Source organism: Myripristis murdjan, chromosome 2, assembly GCF_902150065.1.
Source record: "Myripristis murdjan chromosome 2, fMyrMur1.1, whole genome shotgun sequence".
Lineage (NCBI taxonomy): Eukaryota > Metazoa > Chordata > Actinopteri > Holocentriformes > Holocentridae > Myripristis > Myripristis murdjan.
The window spans coordinates 611,044-628,885 of NC_043981.1; the positions used below are offsets into that span (position 1 = coordinate 611,044).

At 39.7% G+C, this 17,842-nt stretch overlaps 2 protein-coding genes across 5 annotated transcripts in view; one reads left to right on the forward strand and one right to left on the reverse strand.

Moving 5' to 3' along the window:
* harbi1 (harbinger transposase derived 1) overlaps positions 1-1,399 on the forward strand; it is a 62,521-nt gene extending 61,122 nt beyond the window's left edge. The window contains exon 8 of the mRNA XM_030070741.1: positions 1,352-1,399. The gene's annotated coding sequence lies outside the window, so the exon portion shown is untranslated. The remainder of the gene's footprint in view (positions 1-1,351) is intronic.
* creb3l1 (cAMP responsive element binding protein 3-like 1) overlaps positions 1-17,842 on the reverse strand; it is an 86,343-nt gene that overhangs the window by 36,135 nt on the left and 32,366 nt on the right. For 3 of the 4 annotated variants that reach the window (XM_030070706.1, XM_030070690.1, XM_030070714.1), the window contains exons 4-7: positions 5,662-5,825; positions 4,210-4,291; positions 2,977-3,167; positions 1,319-1,465 (exon numbers count right to left, since the gene is read on the reverse strand). In XM_030070706.1, the coding sequence (XP_029926566.1) occupies positions 1,319-1,465; positions 2,977-3,167; positions 4,210-4,291; positions 5,662-5,825 (584 nt within the window). The remainder of the gene's footprint in view (positions 1-1,318; positions 1,466-2,976; positions 3,168-4,209; positions 4,292-5,661; positions 5,826-17,842) is intronic. The other variant, XM_030070699.1, reaches the window with a different exon arrangement.

The following is a 17,842-nucleotide window of genomic DNA, read 5'->3' on the forward strand; positions in this document are numbered from 1 at the left end:
AACTGCTCAATTAAATTAGCTGATTCAGTTATTTTGAATGAATATACTCTCTGTTGTTCAATTTAAAACATAATTTAAAAATGTTAACATTAAAATAATATCAAATTCAATCAATAATTAATAAAATTAAATATGCATTGTGTGTCAGTTCTGTAATTACACCACAGCTTTAGCAGAGACACTCCTCTCAGTAAATTTTAGAGATTTTAGTATCCTATGTTGGTCCCATATTAACATCATTTTGTTTTTTGCTTTGTTTTTCTGCAGTATGAGTAACAAAATCCAATACAGGGTTCAGGATGCACTAGCTGTCATCACAAGGGACAACAGTGAGTTTGAGGGATGTGAAGATAGCTCAGATGAAGACCCTGAAGATCCTAATTACATTCCCAGCAAAGAGGAAATAGAAAGTGATGGGTCAAGTGGGTCTGGTGATTCAGATAGCAGTAAAATCAGGTGATTTGGATGAAGTACCGCAACCAAACATGTTTTCAATGTCCTGAACACACTTGCATCAGTTATAAATAACAAAAATCTGTACTTAGAAATAATATAAAGCCATTAAAACACCAAAAATTTATATTTCTTTCCAATTTTAGGTCAACCAGTGAGATTTTATGGTGATTTGCATATTTTTTCATAATGGTGTACTAGGAATACTGGATGTGTAAGTGGGGGTCGGGGAGAGTTATGTTTTATTTAAAGGGCTATTTAGGTTGTCAACAAAGAAACATAAAGACACATAAACTTTGGTAACAATTTTAGGTATAATAATTTTGTGGAGGTTTAAACTGCTGGGGTCAAACTGAGCCCAAACATAAAAGATGTTCGTAAATTTGAACATAACAGGAGGGTTACACATGTGATGATTTGTTATTGGAAAAGTTTTTTGGGTTTTTTTGCATTATGCACATGTTTGTCAAATTAATGTTACAAAGCAAAAGAAAATGTCATGCTGATTTCTTTTCAAATGACGATTTAAGTTGCCAAAAACGCCCAACGTGACATATATGTAACATTACAGATCTCTGACACTATGTGGCGCTATTTCAAAACAAACTTCAAAAATGTGTTCCATGCATTCCACTTGGTCTGTGTTACAACCCATATAATTTTCCTTCAAGAATAAATGGGTCTGGGTTCTAATGGGTTAAGCTACTTCTATTTAAGTATTTTTTTACCTGTTTTATTTTTATCTGGTGTCGGTTTTTTTATCTGAATCATTTTTGTGGCCCTTTCCTCATCAACCTTGCTATGAACCAGTATCTGCCTACCCACCAACTTACCAATTTATGTACCTGTCTACTAATCTACCTACCTTGTTTTTTATCTTTCGTCGGACTCTCTTCAGTGCCTTCTCTTCACTTTTGGTGAGAGGAAGTTTATTGGGCACTGGATAACCCTCAGCAACCAGGGTCCTCTTCTCTTCTTCTGTCAACAGCAGGGGTCCTGAACCCTGCAGCTTCTGGACAATGAAACAAATGTTTTCTTTGTATCTAAAACCAGTCATAAATGGCTTATTAAAATTAATCATGCAGCTTCTGGACAATGAAACAAATGTTTCCCTATCATCTAGAACCAGTTTCTTATGATATTTTTAAATGAACATTCCAGCTTCTTGAAATGAAACCAATGTTTCCTCAGCATCTAGAATTGATTTCAAATTGTATTTTTAAATGAATCCTGCAGCTTCTGGACAGTGAACCAAAATCAGTCAAGTTGAATTTGTTCCCTCACAGAAATGGCAACATAATTGGATTGTCAGTATTGGTCAGTGTGGTCTTCACAGAGCTCACCTTGTAGAGCGTGTACCATGTATTGTTATGTTATTTTATCTTTGTCAAAGTGGCCCAGGCTTGATTAAGGCCTGGGCCCTTTGCTGCATGTCATTCTCTCCCTCTGCCCTGAATTTCCTGTCTTTCTCTATTATCACTGCCCAATAAAGAAGAAATGCAAAAAAACAAACAAAAAAAAAAAAAACATAAAAGATTACTTAAAAGAATCTGTATCTGACTTTGAACAAAGGCACCTGTGATCTCCCTTCTTTGGCAATTATTTCATTGCTTGCTGTCTACTCTCCAAAAATAGTTATACCACTTTATTTTATTTTGTTTTGTTTTATTGGATTCTGCTTTCTTTCAAGTTGTGAACCATTTTGTAACTATGTTTTGAAAGGTGCTTTATAAATAAAGTTTAGAATTATTACTATCACTACAAACTACCTTATCCATTCACTCATGGCTGTCATTGTATAACATGAAAACAGCATACTTCTTCATGGTGCAAGTGTGTTACTGTACAATATTTTCAGTGTTTCACAGCAAGGCTTCAGTTATTCAGTTATTATTATTTGTAATTCAGTTATGGCAGGGTTTTCAACCTGTGGTCCCCAGTCTCCTGGTGGTCCATGAACTATTGCAGGTGCTCGTGACCATGCACTCAATAATGGAGTTTTAATGCTGGAAGTGATTTTTTAATAATAATAATAATAATAAAAAAAACACATTTCCATTTTTTACAACTTATTTGTGAAAAATCTAATTCAAATGAAAAAACCTTTTGCAAGTTTCAGTGAGAAGTAAAAGGGAATGATTGTCTGGTGGGTTAACTTGAATTAGGAATGAGCTACTGCTATGCTGCTTTATTTGCATTATACCTTTTAGTACAAAGCTAATCTTGATCTTTCCAACACATTGTCTTTCCCAGGTCAAATACCACAGCTTTGTCACGCCCCTTTTGTGCCTAATACCATTTCCAAAGACACCCTTGGACATCAGGATGAAAGCATAAGGCCCTCTCGCTTTTATCACATGTCAGCGTCACATGCTTATGTTTAGACATAAAAACCACTTGGTTAAGGTTAGGGAAAGATTAGGTTTTCTTGGAGGTTAGAAAACATGCAGTTAGGAAAGGAAATAAGTGTAGATGAGAGCCGAAGAAGATAGGAAATGAGTAATAAAGGGTTCTGTTACTTACATGTGGTGCAGTGAGGAGAGGTGAGGAAGAGATGGCAGAGGAGGAAGAGGAAGAGGCACGACCTCCCGGCCTCTGCTGTGGCTGGGGGGAAGAGGGAGGCAGGAGGAGGTGTGGGGAGGAAGGGGGGAGTGAGCCATCACTGTCTCCATGGTTACTGCTGGGAGGGGTAGGGGGGAGCTGCAGAGCATCTTCTGAAGAGGACAATTTCATCTTAGTGCTTCTATATAAGTATGCACTGTTAAAGGGATGGTAAACTACTAAACCAAAACGAGCAGTTTTGCTGGGGAGGAATTGAAAAGTTACTTTCACACGAGTGGAGTGATCCAATTATGACACAATCTGAGTTTTTATTATTCCCACCCCTGTTTGATTGACTCTTCAACTGAACCTGCTAACCTGGGCTAGCATGCACTAGCTTCAGCAAGCAATAGTTACATTCACTATTAGCTTGTTAGTATGGCATGCTGTGGATTGTATCAAAAGACTAGAAGAGGTGAGAGCTCACGAAGGCTTCCTTCTAAATATGCAGATTTAAGGAGAGGTGTGTCAGTTATGGTCTTTCTCACTTTAACTCTACAACTACAAGCCTCCAAAATGTAAGTTTTTAGCAAGTGAGCTATATAGTATTATTGGCTTGCAAAAATATTTTCTAACATAGGGTTGCAGTGCTAGTTCCAACAAGCGAGATAGTTTCACTACAGTTGGTTGGTCTTAACAGCACTGTGACAATAACATTACTCATGGGGAACCCCCACCCAGTCTTGCTGGGATGGATTACTGTAGAAAATGCATCGCTTTTTATAACAGTTATTGACCTTCCCCAACTGTCACATCTTGGTGGATAATAAAGGTAGTACTCAAGAATAATGCTAAAAAATAAAATAATTCCTTGTTTTGACTTGGTTTACCATCCCTTTAAAATTAAATATGAACTTTTGAATGGAAAAAAATCCATGAGTAGGTGGCCTTTGTCTAATGGTGGATGCCAAAACACATTAAAACAAACATACTTTTTCTTTGAATTTTCTGAATGAAAATCTTATTTCTCAGGTAAAAAGCAAGGCAAAAATCAGCCATGTCTATGCCAGCCCATCCAATGCCATCAAAACAGGCCATTTGATATTGGAGCTTACATGCACCTAAGTGGTTATTACTGGACTGTATCCATTTAGATAAAGACTGGCTGGTCCATATTTTGGTTTAGTGTGTGTGTGTGTGTGTGTGTGTGTGTACCGCTGGGCAGGCAGAGGTACTGTCCAATCTCTCTGGGTTCATCTTTGATGGCTACTGGCTTAATGTCATCATGATTACACTCCTACACAAACAACAGCAACATAAACAATTATATAAAAAACATACAAACGACACTAGCCATTAGAAGAATACTTGGAAGTTTTCAGCTGACATTTCAAATCACATCTCAATTATGACCACCAAACTGCCGGTCTAGTTTTGACAATTTTACAGTGAGTTAGCATTTTGAAGACTCCTTTTATTTTCTTCAAATTGAGTTGATCACAGCACAGACTTGTGCAGCTGATATACTAAATGAGATTCATATCTGTCTGCCTGATCCATAGCAGTTGCCATTTATTCTGTCTGATTCGCTGCTCTGCCTGCCACTGCCCTACCGACACTTTGCACAGTGTTAGGTGCAACAATTGGAAAAATTCTCTGTAAAGCAGGAATGACTGCAAGGCTGGTTGTGTTAAGTTAGTGGTTTGGTATGGGAAATGCCCAACAAAAATTGCTTCTGTCTGATGGCAAAGATGAGTATAATGGGTATATTTGTATGTATGTATTGTATGTTTGGCTAACATAACTACTGTATGTTTGGCTAATATAACTCTAAGGCTTGCAGCCTCAGAGTGAAACTCTGCTGGTTATTCTAGTGTACAAGAAAAAAAGATTCAGGCTTTGTAGGTTCTGTACATTACTCCTAAATAAAGGAAATTGGTTGACTTATTTCACGATCCTCAGGTGATTTTGATGACAGGCTAACAGTAGGTTACATAACTAACAGGCTATACCTATGAACATACCACCCTTTTTGATGGTTACAAATTGCTGAGCATATGATTAAAATAATGGGAATGACTACAAACATGATAAGGAAAGAAAAGAAAAAGGCTGCATGGCTTTTGATATCGATTTATGTTATCAAGAGCAAACACAAACATACATCCACCTATTGTACTCATCTGTGCTATCAGAAAGAAACAGTCTTTGTTGGGCGTTCCCCACACTAAACCACTTTAAATCCAGCAAGCGATTCTTGATGCACAGAGGTATCACTGTGCACAGTGTCAGTGGGATAATGATCAAATATTTGTTAAAGTCGTTCACAAGCATTTACGGGGGTGTATAATTTCTGTCACATTCTGTAATATATCAGTTATGCTCAGTATTTGTCAGAAAATCACAAATGTCCCCGGATTTATGTCCAAAAATCTGGGCACCTAAACCAAACAGACTTCATGGCAGACAGTACAAACAGACTGACAGCATCTAACTTCCTCAAATAATGGGCAGCCAGGTCCTCATGAAGCTGTTTCATATCATCTAGCACAGAAACACAAGATGATAAATCCTGACTATGTTCTCTTTTAGCGATTACACAGTTGTTTTGATTGACCGGCAAGATGGCGGACCAACACTGGTTCCCTATTCATGCATCCTACTAACCATGCTAACTGTTTGTTTCCATGGTAGCCCTCTGTGTGGGGGAGCAGGGTTTAAGACAGGAGGTGGGCCATCCAGAGGTGGCGGATCTAACCTTTGACCCACATCGGGCTCCTCCTCTTTCACCAAGATGGCTGACAGGTCCTGACTGAAACCCCATTCAAACTCTGAGAAGGACAGAGAGAATCAAAGCATTATGTTCAACAATATTTCTTTCAATACACTGCCACCTGAAGACATGTTGCCCTGTTACAAAATGTATCAATGTTTGAGTATTGTGTGCAGAAACATTCAGTTTGTGTAATAAAAGACAAGGAACCGTTTCTGGCTTGTTTCCAGCTACACCAGAAAACCTGAAAAATTACGACACAATTACATCCAGATTCCAGTTGTATCAAATCAAACATGTTTGATGTGATCGTAACGGCTCTGATTTGCCCAGATGAGTCTGTATCCCTCATACATGTTTGGATTCTCTGTGCCATCCAGCCACCCTGACCGAACCTGCACGCTGTAGGCTGGCACTGACTAGCCCTGACTCGGCTTGGCTGGGAATCGGGCCTATAATCAGGGGAAATGTTGTGTATAGTGTAACCTCAGCCTTACTGTACTGAGTACAGAGAGAGCCAGCCCCTAATAAATATGCTGTAAAATATGTGTTGCAGGCAGTAATGTTAAGAGAAAAAACTTGCATAAGAACTGAAAGCATATGCATGGTAAATTAATTACCCCTCCCAATGCTAAAACCAAAGCTGTCCCTGTAGCAACAAGCTGTATTTAGTCATTGGGTCAAACTATGTGTAGCAGTCGATGAGGAGGCCTTGAAGTAAGTGCACGTAAAGGTAAAGGACAACTAAAAAGTAATCCCAGGTACAGAGGGAAAAGTGTGTGATGTTTCACAAGTCAGCCTTTTTCCCCGCTATGGAGTAAAACATAAGCATCAGGCCAGACACTTTGATGTCTGATACAACACACAGGTAGCAGTGCAAAAACACAACACTTTCTCCTGTGTGTGTTAGAGAGAATGTTGCATTTATTGCCTCCAGGTTTCCTAGCAACATTGTGCTAGTAAAGCACTCTGAAATTTACAAGTTGTGTGTATGTATGTATGTGTTGGGGTGAGGGTGAGGAAGAGGAGAATGGAGCTTGTCTTGTTATCCTGTCCCTCATTAAACCAGAGCTTTGAAAAGGGAGAATCCACCCTAAAACACAATCCACATGGCCTCTTCAAAATAAAGATGTAGACATATGGAGGTACAGACATGCTTGCAAACAAAGTGCTTTACAAAATAGAATAAAATGAAATAACATAACACAATAAAATCTGAAGCTAAATAAAAACCTGACATGAATACAATATAAACTTCAATGTAAAAACAAAATCATTATAGAGTGAAGCAATAAAGTCATAAAACATAAATTATGAGAAGGCCTTTCGATAAAAGTAAGTTTTATGAAGCAATTTAAATTAAGGCACTGATTTAGCAAGCCTGATGTCCTCAGGCAGGTTGTTCCAGAGCCAAGGAGCCTGACAGCAAAGGCATGGTCACTTGTTTTTAGCCTTGAGTCTGGGACAGCCAGCAGGGTCTTGCCTGAGGACCTCAGGCTGCACACAGGCTCATAAGGGTTCAAAACTCTAAAATGTAGTTAGGAGCAAGGTTATGAACCTTAAAAGTATGCAACAACATCTTTGAATCAGTCCTAAAACAGACAGGCAACCAGGGAAGAAAAATAACTGTAATATGCTCTCTTCTCCTAGTTTTAGTTAAAAGAATGGCAGAAGCATTCTGTACAATGTGGAATCAATTAAGTGGGTTTTTTTTTTTTTTTTGTTATTATTATTATTATTGCTGAAGACATGATAAAATGTCATTACAAAAGTCAAGACACAAAGAAATAGAGGCATTTATGATGATCTTATGATATTTTTAAAATTCAAAATCTATCTGATCCTAGAGATACTCCTAAAGTGATCAAAACAAATCTGAACAAGTTTGTTGACATGGTTCTCAAAGTTTAGGCTGGGATCAAATAAGACAACAAGGTTTTTGGCAACATTATTTGATATAGGACCAGACTGAATTTTGCTCCTTATGGATAATATCTACCATGTTTACAGAGGCTACAATTCTAATGTTCACGGAATACAATTGTACATATACAGCAGATCATGTTGGTGCTTTTGTCAAGTCTGAACTATTGATATTGTTGCAAAAAATATCATGTTGGGTCTCATTGCAGCCTCCCATTCACTGCAAGCTGCCACTGACTGTCTTGACTCCAGCGTCAGCAGAGGTGTTCACAACACCTTCTGAGAATTACGTTTTAGGGTAGATCATCCATTAACCTATACTTTCCATCCTGTCTATAAGCTGGTCCCTCAGATGCCTCTCCTCATTAGGATAGTCCTGCTGCTAGCCTGGCCCTCATTAAGTTAAGGCATGATTGGAAGCCCTCTACCATCACTATAATGAATGCCAGAAGCTGCAGCTAGTCAATGAATAGGAAAATTGGCTTATATGACTGTGGCTACAATGGAAGTTTCATGTACAGAAAGATTGAATTACACAGCTGTTGACAGTGCTGGAGTGTTTCACCGCACAGAATTAAAATGGAACAGTGGCATAGTGGTAGCTGAATTAAATTTAAATTTGGATTTATTTATATGTTGTTCACTTTCCCCTAATGTAAAGTAACAGGTATCTTTCAAAGTAACTTCCATATCTGTCTGTTGACAACTGCAAATGATCCAACTACTTAAATAATAAAGCAGAACCAGGTCTTCACAGGTATCATTTGATTACATTTCTCTATTATGATGTAAATGTATTGATGAAGTTAATGTAACCTTATTCTGATAGTTATAACAGTTATACTGTATAAGTGAAAAAGTGTACACCAAGCCAAGAGATCCTATCACATGGTGAGTGGTTAACAGTCAAGTTCTTCTGGTAATTCCAGAGTGTTAATTGAGGCGTGGGTGTGATTTTGTTTGATCTCAGTGGGACAGTATTAAAACAGTAGCTGGAGGAGAGCAGCAGGAGCAGCAGTAAAACATTTGGCTCCTTTTTGACGGAATACCAGCACTGCCAAGAGTGTAGAGAGAGAGAGAGAGATGGTGAAACAGTGATGAAAGAAGTAGTAAGACAATGTACACCCTAAAAGGCTGTTATCCTGTGTGTATTAAGGTGACTTTTATAAGGTTAAAAAGTGGTTTGTTCAAACATATTTTCAGTCATTTGGTATTCAAAGTTACCAATCCCCCCCATTACAAGGATCATGGGATTAAGCTTGTTTAGAAAGATGAAATTTGGTATTTCTCTAAATGACACTCCTCTATCTAAGACAGAGCATAAAAACCTTTTCAAAACTAAAAAAAGCACTCAGTAGAATGCACACCTCCACCAACTCTAAGCAATTGTCAAGATATGCCACATCAGTTCTTCCTTAGCCCATGATCAACCCTTCCACCAAGTTTCATTATGTTGCATGAATCCGTTCGAAATTTACCTGCACTTTACACTGCTAACTATCAAAAGAGCCAAACAGATGGAATGGGGCAAAAATAATTATTTTAAGTATAAATTTGGGCTGTAAAAGTTAATGTGTTAACACATGTGATTCATTTGAGCACCTTAAAATGAACTCAAGTTGAATTTGACCCACTTTTGACCCTTAACCTAATGCAACGTCACACATGGCACAGTGCATGCTGCCATCACCAAGCTACTGAATAACACTAACAGACAAAATGAACGACAAGACAACCAGGCCACAGGTTGTCTGGATGGCAAGTTTTCTTCCAAGAAGCTTCCTGATGGATCTCTGGACAGAAATAAAGCCATATGGCCATACTGCAACACTGAAATGTCATTCTGTCGGAGCACAAAAATTAAATTGCAAACAATGTTTTGTTAACTTAGTGCTTCAGTACTTGTAGTTGTGAATTACTGTGAGCAGTGATGCTGTTAAACCACATTTGTGGAGTGCATGAAGGACAGATATGTCAACACAGCAAAGCTGAGTGCTGCAGTCACTAAACGACTTCCATGGAATGTTGGCATATCAGTGTTACTTAGGACAACAGGCTGGAGAACATCAGATGACATCATACAATATAATCCATATATAAACATATAATCAGCTTTGAAGAGCAACAGTCATTTCCAAAATACACTATAAAACAGTGAAACGGTAAGCAATGAAGTGATATTATTAGTGTTGCAAAGGGGTGGCAAGTTTCCGGTAAATTTCCCGGAAAATTTCCGAGAGTTCCCGTGGGAATTTTTGCTCTGGAATATTGGAAATTTTCAGGAGATTTTTGCTGTCACTTTTTTTTCCAATTTTTCCGAAAATTCCCGGGAAAATTCGGCTCAGGAATTTTGGGAATTTTCATTTTTTTTCTTGTCATCAATTTGAATGAGGTTTTAAAAAAGTTTCAATGGAAATTTGAGCTTGGGAATTTTGGAAATTTTCGTTTTTGTTGTTGTTACCTTAAGGTGAATGGGGCAAAAATAAACAAATAAATAAATACAAAAATAAATTCAACTGTCCACTATGATTCACATATGCAATCAATTTCGAGCACATCTGATCATCATCAATCAGTAGCCTATACTCCACTAAGCTACAGCACTTCCACTGAGACAGACGATCATCACATCAGCATCACGATTCAATTTCCTGCATTTCTATGCATTTTAATGGGTAGTTTAAACCACTTCATATGCACACCTTAACAATAGTACTGCACACAGTCCTATGCCTGAATTAATAGCCTACACCTCTTACTAACGCTGTATAACTGCTGGTCGTTGCATTACTATCCTACAACAGAACAGACATAGGATAATTATAAAGAGAAAATTCGTTGCACATGGGTGATACCATTAATATCTTAATGTAGAATATTTACATAAAATGCCTAACCCTAACCCTAACGATGGATCAGGTTAATTTCATTTGAACAACAGATTTCCCGAGCATTTATATGGGCTACGCAAACTTCAATCCACATGATAAAAATTAATCCACAGACCACCAAAGTAACGTTTGACTGTTTAATTAAATCAACTTAAAATTACTCTGGCACGGTTGGAGGGGGTGTGCTCCAGTATGGTACGGGCGCTCATGCACGAGCACATGCACAATGTAAATCATGCCGTCCTCCTGCTTCCACAAAATTGTTTAATGCGCGCAGCGCGATTAACTGTGAATCACGGCATTGCACAATCAATAATGAACTGATAATAATAATCAACCAGATCCGGCAGACATGACCGGGTGGCCACACACACCATGCGGTGCTGGCCGGCACCGAGCAGGCACCGCTCACCCAAAATTTCACAATGTTTCCAGCCAGGGGAACTCATGTCACCACCAGGGGAGCTGTGCACCCCTTTGCTCCCCCTTATTTCGCACACTGGTTATGCCAATATTCACGACAGTTTGACTCAGCTCGGGAAAATTCCCGAAAATTCCCTGGAAATTCATTGTAATGTAACATGTTTGCATGCATATCTGCTTCTAACAAACCAAAATGCTTATTATGTATACATATATATGACCAGGTGAATGCAGTGAATATAAATTCCCGAAAATTCCCCAAAAATTCCCATTTATTCCCGTTAATTCCCATTAATTTCCGAAAATTCCAATGGAAATTTTCCAACTTTGAAAATTCCGGGAATTTTGCAACACTAGATATTACACATTTTAAATGTGACTATTAAATGTGATTATAATCTAAGGAAACCTGATTAACATGATTTTAAAAATTGTATAATTTGACAGCCCTAGTAAAAACACACAATAGCAATAATAATGACAACAATGGTAACAATGGAAACAACAGCAACAACAAAGAATAAGTAAATAAGTAAGTCTACCTTCTTCTTGTTATAGCCTCAGTTTGGGCCTCTTAATGCTAATGACACGGCAGGTGAAGACACAGCGCTGCACATGTCTTTTTTGATGGGGGAAAAGTTTAGGAGGGTCCGCTTCCTTGGTCATGGTTAATAAAATCAACCTGTGACCATGTAGATATCTTATGTTTGATAATCTACAATTAGAATAATATATCATGCCCAACCAGAACCAAGTATCAATGTTTCTGGATACCTGGAGCCCATTTCTCACATATTTGATCCCCATCAACTTAATAAAAGTTGTAATGTAACTATATTTCATTGTACCTTGATGGTAGTAATAAATACATGAATAAATAAATAAATAAATAAATAAAACTAAATTCAAATCAGGATAGAATTTTGTAGTTATTGTAGTTATTTTGTTGTCACTTTGAGTTTCAAAGTACCAAATGTAAATACATGTAGGCCTATAAACTATTTTTCTTTTTATTTACTTATTTTATTGCTGTCTCATTTTGTGATTCAGATTTAATTTAGCATCTGATTAGGATGTTATCACACATTGGACGGGCATTATCAGTTGTAATCATACCTACAGATATGGGTTAGTAGGTGCCTGCTGCACCTTCCAGTAAGTCAGGAGCCACACCTACTGCAATATAAAGACAGACAGTCCATCAGGAGGAAGGTAGGGTGGTGGGTGGGTCAGTCAAAGACATGACTTTCACCCCAAAGACAAAAGTTTGATTTATGTGTTAAGTGAGAACAGTGCTCATTTTTAACCAGCTTAGTTAGTTAGCAAACTTTAGGTATTGTTTCCTAATTAGCAATGATCTTTTCTTAAACTTAACCATTATGAAGAACCTTTTCTCAACCTTAACCAATCACTTTAGTTGGCTAAAGCTAATAAATGGTGATCACAGCCTCCCAAACCCACTGATGGATTAGTAGGCCACTACTAGCCCATATCTTTGGAACAGATGTTCGCTGATAATCCCTCTTTACTGAAATGTGGCTAACGACTAGCATCCCAGACGCTAACGTGGAGCTACCCAGCTTCAGCACAGTCAGGTCGGACCGAGACAACAAAGCCTGCGGGAAGCGGAAAGGAGGGGGGCTCGCGGTGTACGTGAACACAAGGTGGTGTAACCCTGGGCATGTAAGTGTGAAGATCTGCATCTGCTGCAGGGACATCGAACTTCTGGCTGTAAGTTTACGTCCCTATTACTTGCCCAGAGAGTTTGGACACGCCATTGTGGTCATTGTTTATATCCCGCCTCGAGCCGACGTGGAAGTAGCGTGTGATGTCATCCACTATGCTGTTGACAAACTCAAACACGCGAGGTCAACACAAGCGAGGCGCTTGTGTTGATCTCTGGGGACTTCAATAATGTGACCCTAGACAAGACACTTCCTGCTTTCTTCCAGTATGTGGACTGTAACACCAGGGGAAATAAGACTATTGACCTGCTGTATGCAAATGTAAAGGATGCATACAGGGCCACCCCACTGCCTGCACTGGGAAAAGCTGACCATAATCTTGTTCTGCTGCAGCCTCACTACAAACCAAAGGTGAGGAGGCTACCCACAACCACACGGTCATTCAGGAAGTGGTCTCCTGAGGCAGAGCACGCTCTGAGAGACTGCTTTGGCACTACTGACTGGGATGTACTGCAGGGGTCGCACAGCGGGAACATCGAGGGGGTTGTAGACTGCACCACTGACTACATTAACTTCTGTATGGACGTTGTTGTTCCTGTAAGAACGGTGCGCTGCTATGCGAACAACAAGCCCTGGATCACAAGTCACATTAAAGGCCTCCTGAACCAGAAGAAGAAGGCCTTCAAAGACGGTGATAAGCAGGAGCTAAAACGCGTGCAGCGGGAACTCAGAGTCCAGCTCAGGGAGGCAAAGGAGCAATACAGAAGGAAGTTGGAGCAGAAGATGCAGAACAACAGCATGAAGGAGGTGTGGGACGGGATGAAGATCATCACCGGCTGCAGATCCAGGCAGGGGGCCACCATTGAGGGGGATGGGGGGAGGGCGAACGAGTTGAACAACTTCTTCAACAGGTTTGATCACACAAGGGGTGAGTCCACAAGGCTCAAGTATGATAGTTCCTGAATCCCAGTACCGGGCGTCAGGTTCTGTCACTTGAGGCCCGTTTCCACCGCCGGAACTTCGGGGTAATTTTACGGGGCCGTGGTCGTTGTCGCGTGTCTCCACCGCCGGAACTACCCCGAAGGAGAGAGTTCAGGAACCTTTACAGGGGCTAAAAAACGGCCCTGCTTCGGGGTAGGGACTCTGAGCAGTCCCGAAAAACTCCTGGGTTTACTCAACGCGCGATGTGATGTCAACAGAAAGCAGGCGTCCCTAGCAACACGGCCAACACTACCAAGCTAACGCTAACGTGCTAGCTAACGTTAAAAACACACTTTTTAGCCGGCATTTTAGGGGCACTAACGTTAGCTTTAGCAGACGTTAGCTAATGCTAAAAACACACTTTTTAACCGGCATTTTAGGGGCGCTAACGTTAGCTTTAGCGGACGTTAGCTAACTCTAAAAACACACTTTTTAACCGGCATTTTAGGGGCGCTAACGTTAGCTTTAGCGGACGTTAGCTAACGCTAACAACAGGCTTTTTTAACAACACGCATTTTGATGCCCCGGTCATGGTCGCGCAACCGCCCGGTAACTTTACAGGAACCTTCTTCCTACTCGGCCCTCTCAGTGGAGACACGGCAGGTGAGAGGGCTGAGCCAGAGGACGTTCCTGTAGCAGCCCCTGCCCCCCAGAAACTACCAGGAACATTCTGGTGGAAACGGCCTTTGGTCTCATAGGTTCACACCAACCCTGAACCTTCGTCGGAGCGTGTTGTTCCTCAGGTTTAGGTTATTTTTTCTCTGCTGTTTAAACTGTTCATATTTCTATTTTTTATATATTCCTTGTTTATAGTGTATATATTGCTTGCTGCTATTTATCATCTGTTTATACAGTAAATTTGCACATTGCCCACATCTATGCACATTGTATACATCTATGCACACGTTTTTTTGCACATTGGGTACTTAGATCTCTAGTGTCATCTTTTATTCTTTATTTTTTTATTTATTTAATCTTGTAATCTGTGGATACTGTTAAACAGCGAATTTCCTTCGGGATGAATAAAGTATCTATCTATCTATCTGTCTATCTATCTATCTATCTTCAATAGTCTGACAACAGTCAAACTGGGTGCATTTAGCAGGCTTGTTACCTTTTTTTGAACTCCTTTTTCTAAGTTAACTGACAAAACCATATTTCTCTTTAGGGAAGCTTGTTGTAGGTCAGCTTAAGTGTGCCAAAAACACTAGAATTACTTGCCTTGCGGTTGTATGTCCTCTACGAACCAGTCAAGTTGCAGTTTACATCCATGTCTGTCCAGACTCATGTAATAAATAATTTATAATTTATAATATATAATATATAATATGTGAAGTCTTTGAAGGCATTTAATAAAAGGTATTAAGCATATTTTTGGTAAAATGGAAGTTATCACTGTATTGACATGTTTGATTCCACTGAATAATTTCCAGTGAGAAACATGCTGTCTTCACTTGAGACTATTTTTACAGATGAGTAAGAGTAGAAAGGCTACCAGAACAGGAGGCCTTCTGTCCTGGCCGTCATCGAGTGAGAAGAAATGAAGTGAAAATGGCCAAAATGTGTTTTATGAGGTCACAGTGACTTTGACCTTTGACCTTTGACCTTTGACCACCAAAATCTAATCAGCTCATTCTTAGATATCACGTTCACAAGAATGGGAGAGACAGATGGACAGACAAACTGAAACATAATACCACGGCTGTTGCTGGCATAAAGGCATAATATTGGATAAACCTAATGGACTGTGTTAGTATGGATTTGTAGCATTAACTCAGTGGAAAAAAACTATAGCAGTACAACTAAGGGAAAGTAAGCATCACGTATAGAGTTTGTGTTCATAGAGCACATGCAGGGAGAGTCCATACAAAATACATACATGCTGGAAATTGTTCACTATCAAATGTTAGATTACATTCAAACATTTAAGATTGTGTGTGTGTGTGTGTGTGTGTGTGTGTGTGAGTTATGGTATGATATAAATGTTCCATATGTGTGCCTGAGATGACAGTTTGCAGCTAAAGTGTTCAATTTGAAGTGATGGGAGAAAAGCAGTGATTCTCAATGAATCTTATACTAACTTACTAATTCTGAATCAAAATAATGTCATTAGTTTTCCTAGTTGGATTTATTGTTAAAAGTTTGTTTGACTTCATTTCATTCTCTCGAATCATCTAAATATTTTCTGAAGAAACACTCATCCCATACACAGAAATATTTAATACAGACCAAACCAGACCACTCATCAAATCACATCTAGATTTTGTTTTACAAAAACTGCTGTATTGTTATCATTTCATTGATAGAGGAGAATATAATTGAGAGAGAGGGACACCAGGGAGAAAATGGTAGCGTTAGAGATATACACAGACAGGAGGGGAGAGAGAGAGAGAGAGAGAGAGAGAGAGAAAGAGAGAGAGTTTCCGCTGGCTTTGACTTTAGCTGCAGACTTAAAACCATATGCTTGTTGTGTGTGTGTATGTGTGTGTGTGTGTGTGTGTGTGTGTGTGTGTGTGTGCGCGCATGTTGGGTGGGCAGGGCTTAGCTGGAGGAAAACTCAGACAGCAGGATCCCAAGGAAAAATGGAGAGCACAGAACAGCTAGATAGATAGTGAGATGGAGCGCTCGAGAGACAGGCACACAGAGCAGAGACAGACAGAAAGATAGATAAGGAGGAAGACATGCAGGCAGGCAGACAGAGGGAAAGAAAGACAGGCAGTGAGACAGACAGAAAGTCAGAGAGGCAAAGCAGGATCCCAGGAACCAGCAGACTTTCAAATGTCTTACTTCAGTTAATATAAAACACTGAACCAGTCGGAGAGCATATAATATGGCACATGGCTGAGCCTGTCAAAGAGCATATTATATGACAAATAGCAGACTGAGCCAATCAGAATGTATTTTATATGAGAGCGAACCAACTGAGCTAATCTGATGAGAGATGTGTCAGAATGATGGACTTCAGCAGTTTTTTAGTTGTCAGCTGTCTGGCAAATCTATTTATGAGATAATTTGTGCATAAATTTATACATAATGAAAATCCATTTAGCTAGCTCATTACATGCTGCTTCCAATGCATTGATGATTGATGATTGACGATTTCATGATCTGGATGAGTACGACAAAAGATCTGAATGAGTTCAAATATATTGTAACGGTACGACTGCGTTTTTGGGGTGCCAGTTAGGTCAGCGCCTAACAATACTTGATCAGGGTGTGAGTCAGTATTTTTTTTTCTTTGTTCAGGTCATCCCCGTACATAAGGTCCAAAAAAATGAGGAAAAGAAATAAAACCCCTTTTTTGAACCCATAAAAGAACAGAACCCAAAGCCAAACAATCCAAACAACACAACAACACCACCAGGAATTTTCAATTCAAATCAAAATATATTGCGGCAAAACACAGGCAAATAATCAACCAATAAACCAGCACAGCAAAAGCAGCAGCACACAAAAAAAACCAACAAAGAAATCAACCGCCAGTCCAATCCAGAAAAACAAAAATCCAGTCCACAATTTCCAATCCCCCCAACCAAAAATCCTCACACAGTCTCTTTCTGTAAATCAGTTCAACTCATTCCCAATTTCAAAAAAAAAAAAAAAAATAAGTTCAGCTCAGTTCAGTTCAGTTTAGTTCAGTTCAGTTCAGTTCAGTTCGTTACAAACAAAAAAAAATGAAAGAGAAAAAGGCAACAGAAATAAACCCCCGGATTCACCGGAGTTACCTCCCAGCCCAGTCCAGTCCAGTCAGTCCCGTCCGTGCGTAACGTCAGTCCCGTCCGTGTGTTTCTCCCTCTGTACATCCGCTGGTAATAGACGTGTGTAGCGATCCGCCAGCTTCCAGGGATTCTGTTCCACCCGGGTCTTTTCTCACGATGGACACTCCGGAAACATACGCGGACTTTCGCGAGGAGAAAAAAAAACTGGAGACGCAAGAAACGCTGCTCAGTATTTCGGCAGGACGGCCTCACCTCTTCCTCCGTTATACTGTGAGTCGCGCTATTTTGAATTTCCCCCGGCTTTTAAAACGGGAAGGACGGCCGCCATTGGCTCATTAATGGAGGTGTGTTCATGACAGCGGGGCTCGTGAATGAAGGTGGGGCTCATGAATGGAGGTGGGTGTGTGTGTGTGTGTGTGTGTGTGTGTGTGCCTTCCGTTAATGACAGCGGGG